The 4,223-nt window shown below is 35.7% G+C and overlaps 1 protein-coding gene across 1 annotated transcript; it reads left to right on the top strand.

Moving 5' to 3' along the window:
* Nucleotides 1–441: 441 nt before the first annotated feature.
* LOC145953415 (uncharacterized) lies at nt 442–900 on the top strand. Its single transcript, XM_083067366.1, has one exon. The coding sequence runs from the start codon at nt 442–444 to the stop codon at nt 898–900; it is 459 nt and encodes a 152-aa protein (XP_082923492.1).
* Nucleotides 901–4,223: the final 3,323 nt, after the last annotated feature.

The following is a 4,223-nucleotide window of genomic DNA, read 5'->3' as shown; positions in this document are numbered from 1 at the left end:
CTTAGAATAAATAGGGGTAATTTAGTAATTTTGTACTATTATTTTTAAATAATCTGTCATAGGGAACCCGAAAGGGGCGCTGTGGGGTGCTAACACCTTCCCTACGCGTAACCGACTCCCTTACCCGACTCTGGTTGTAATGGCCGAAGTCGATTTTTGAATCGATTGCCTTAAACCTCTTTTTCCAATGTTTTGAGTAAAACATTGGTGGCGACTCCATGAACCCTTCCTTTTATGAAAACCACTAATCCATGGAGGGTCCCGCTTGGGATTAACATGGATTGGTGAGCCTTTTAATAAAATTGCTCGTTTGACGAGGTCTCAGTTTGAGAATAAGTCATTCTAGCAATCCATATTTTTAAACAAATAAAAGAGTCCAACCATCCTTCGCGAATGCCGAAAGCCCGTTTCGGGCCGGTGGCGACAAGGGCTCAAGACAGGATGAAACAAATTGCAGACAAGCACCGGACTGATAGACAATTTGTAATTGGAGACTTCGTTTATGTCAAGCTACACTCCTATCGACAAGTTTCTGTTGCTCACAGAAATTGTGCTAAATTAAGTCCTAAGTTTTTCGGTCCTTTCAAGGTGTTAGACCGTATTGGAGCTGTTGCATACAAGCTGGATCTTCCTACCTCGTCTAGAATACATCCTGTTTTTCATGTCTCACAGCTCAAAAGGCATATTGGTGATCTGGTTTCAAGCTCTACACTTCCTCTGCATGCTGTTGATGCCATTTCTGACAAAGAACCTGAAGCAATTTTGGATCGAGCTACTGTAAAAAGGGGAAACAAAGTTGTCATGAAAGTCTTGGTTAAGTGGAAGCACCAACTTCCTGAAGATGCTAGTTGGGAGTTTTACTATGATCTGAAACAGAAGTTTCCTTCTTTTCATCCTTGAGGACAAGGATTTTTTCAAGCAGGGGGGATTGATACGGAGTTAGTTATACCAGTTAGGGGTTGGATATGTTAGTTAAGTGTATAAAAGGGAATAAGACCCATACATGAAAGGACACATTCATTCTATTGTAAAACACAAATCTTCACTCTGCTCACTCTGATTAATAAAACTTTCTTCGGAATCTCTTCTATTCACGATTCCCTAGCTTTCATTTGGTTCTTCGGTTACCTAAATCCCTAGAACTACTTCTTTCCTTATCATGTTGGGTTAAAGATTGGTTCTTTGGTGGAGATGAAGAAAATGAATGGGTTAGGGTTTGAGAGTTGAGAGAATATGGGTTTATGATTTAGAGATTATAAAAGCCCTAGCACGTTTTTGGGTAGAGGAGAGGTTCCACAAATGAAGAGTAGTGGGAAGTCAAAGGTTGGCGCGAATAAAATCATTCAAAAACCTTCTGGAAAACCAAGGGTCGCGCAAATAATCGATTATTTATATCAGTAAAATCCTTTGAAAAACCCTTTCTGCACTAAATAATCAATTATTTTTTGAATAATAGATTATTCCAGAGGGTCATTTCCTCTAACTTGCCCAGATAATCGATTATTTACCAAATAATCGATTATTCCAGAGGCTCTTTGTATTCTTGCTTCCCAGATAATCGATTATTGCCCAAATAATCGATTATTCCAGAGACTTCTGGAATTCCAATTCTGCCAGATAATCGATTATTGCCCAAATAATCGATTGTTCTCATAGGCTCACTTACAATAATCGATTGAATTTTGAAATAATCGATTCCAGAGAAGTTTTTGCTTCTCTTATTTCTAACTTTTTAAAACATTCCTAAACCATTTCAACTCTTAAACTTTGTCTCTTATGCATCATACATCAATGTTTTACACATTCATCAACCAATTTTCAATCAAATAATCAATTCCTAATACACAATCACAATCAATTCAAACAAGACTCATTGATTATTCCTAGTTCAATTCTTAATTGATTAAAACTTTCTCTTGGTAGAGGTTTTGTAAATATGTCAGCTAATTGCTTACTTGTTTCAACAAACTCTACAACACAATCATTTTTCTGAACATGATCTCTTAAAAAGTGGTGTCTTATCTCTATATGTTTTGTCCTAGAGTGCAAAATTGGATTTTTGGTCAAATTTATTGCACTTCTATTGTCACATCTCAAAGGAATTTTATTCAACTCAGCTCCATAATCTCTTAATTGTTGTTTCATCTAAAGAATTTGAGCACAACAACTCCCAGCAGCTATATATTCAGCCTCAGCTGTACTTAAAGCAACATAAGCTTGCTTTTTGCTATGCCATGAGACTAGTGCACTTCCTAGTAGGTGACAAGTACCACTTGTGTTTTTCCTATCAAGTCTACACCCAGCATAATCTAAATCTGAGTAGCCTATCATACTTAGTGAAACTCCTTTTGGATACCACAAACCTACATAAGTTGTTCTTTTTAGATATTTAAGAATTCTCTTTACAGATTTCATGTGAGATTCTTTTGGATTTGCCTGAAATCTTGCACTCAAGCACACAACAAACATTATATCAGCCTACTAGTTGTCAAATATAAAAGTGATCCAATGATACCTTTATACTTTGAGTTGTCAACAGCTATGCCTTTCTCATCCAAGTCAAGATTGCATGTGTTTGATATTGGTGTTGCAGCCTCCTTACACCCTTCCATACCAAACTTCTTCAATAGTTCATTGCAATACTTGCTTTGAGTTATGAAGATTCCATCACTCATTTGTTTGATTTGCAACCCCAAAAAGAATGTAAGCTCCCCCATCATTGACATTTCAAATTCTCCTTGCATGGTCTTAGCAAATTCTTTACATAGAGAGACATTAGTAGATCCAAAAACAATGTCATCCACATAGATTTGAACATACATTGTATCATTTTTAAACTTTTTCACAAACAATGTATTATCTACTTTCCCTCTTACATAGTCATTCTCAATCAAAAATTTGCTCAACCTATCATACCATGATCTTGGAGCTTGTTTCAAGCCATAGAGTGCCTTTTTAAGTTTGTACACATGATTAGGATACTTAAAATCAACAAAACCAGGTAGTTGCTCCACATATACTTCTTCTTGTATCAAACCATTAAGAAAAGCACTTTTCACATCCATTTGATAAAGCTTGAAATTCATTATATAAGAATAAGCAAGAAGTAATCTAATGGCTTCTATCCTTGCTACAGGGGAAAAAGTCTCATCATAATCAATTCCTTCTTCTTGATTATACCCCTTAGCCACTAACCTTGCCTTATTTCTTATAATAATTCCTGATTCATCAAGCTTATTTCTAAAAACCCACTTGGTTCCTATAATTGGATAATTAGTTGGTAATGGCACTAAATCCCATGCTTCATTTCTTTCAAACTGATTTAGTTCCTCTTGCATAGCCATTAACCAATGTTCATCTTTTAGTGCTTCATCTATAGTCTTAGGTTCAACTTGTGACACAAAAGCCATAGTATTACAAATATTCTTGATGGCTCTTCTAGTTGACACTCTCTTACCAATATTTCCAATTATATTTTCCATTGATAAGTCCTTAGAAGTTTTCCATTCCTTAGGCAATTGTTCACTTGTATTTTCAGTGGTTTCATTTGATTCACTCTCTTTAGGCTTTTCATTAGGTTCACTTTCTAATAGAGGTTGATCAAGCAAATCAGTCAAGTATTCTATTTCAGTTTGCTTTGTCTCTTGTTTGTTAGTCTCATCAAACACAACATGAACTGATTCTTCAACAATTAGAGTTCTCTTGTTATATATTCTATAGGCTTTGCTATTTGTAGATATCCTAAGAAGATTGCCTCATCAGCTTTTGCATCAAATTTTCCAAGTTGCTCTTTGCCATTGTTCAGCACAAAACACTTACACCCAAGTACTCTAAAGTATGAAATATTTGGCTTCCTCCCATTATAAATTTCATAGGGTGTTTTCTTTAGTATGGGCCGGATCAGAATTTTGTTTAACACATGACAAGCTGTGTTAATAGCATCAGCCCAAAAATATTTTGGTAATTTGGTCTCATTCAACATAGTCCTAGCTAATTCCTCAAGAGACTCATTTTTCCTCTCAACAACCCCATTTTTTTGAGGTGTCCTAGGTGCTGAAAAATTATGATTAATACCATGCTCCTCACAGAATTTCTGGAACAAAATATTTTGGAATTCACCTCCATGGTCACTTCTAATAGAGGTGATGTTTGAGTTCTTTTCGTTTTGAACAAGCTTGGAAAATTTCTTAAAGGCATGAAAAGCCTCATTTTTGTTTGCAAGA

The sequence above is a fragment of the Cajanus cajan genome, chromosome 11 (assembly GCF_000230855.2).
Source record: "Cajanus cajan strain Asha chromosome 11, NIPB_CcT2T_4, whole genome shotgun sequence".
In the NCBI taxonomy this organism is placed as follows: Eukaryota; Viridiplantae; Streptophyta; class Magnoliopsida; order Fabales; family Fabaceae; genus Cajanus; species Cajanus cajan.
Note: the sequence above shows the minus strand (reverse complement) of the source record. Positions and strands in the feature narration are given on the sequence as shown.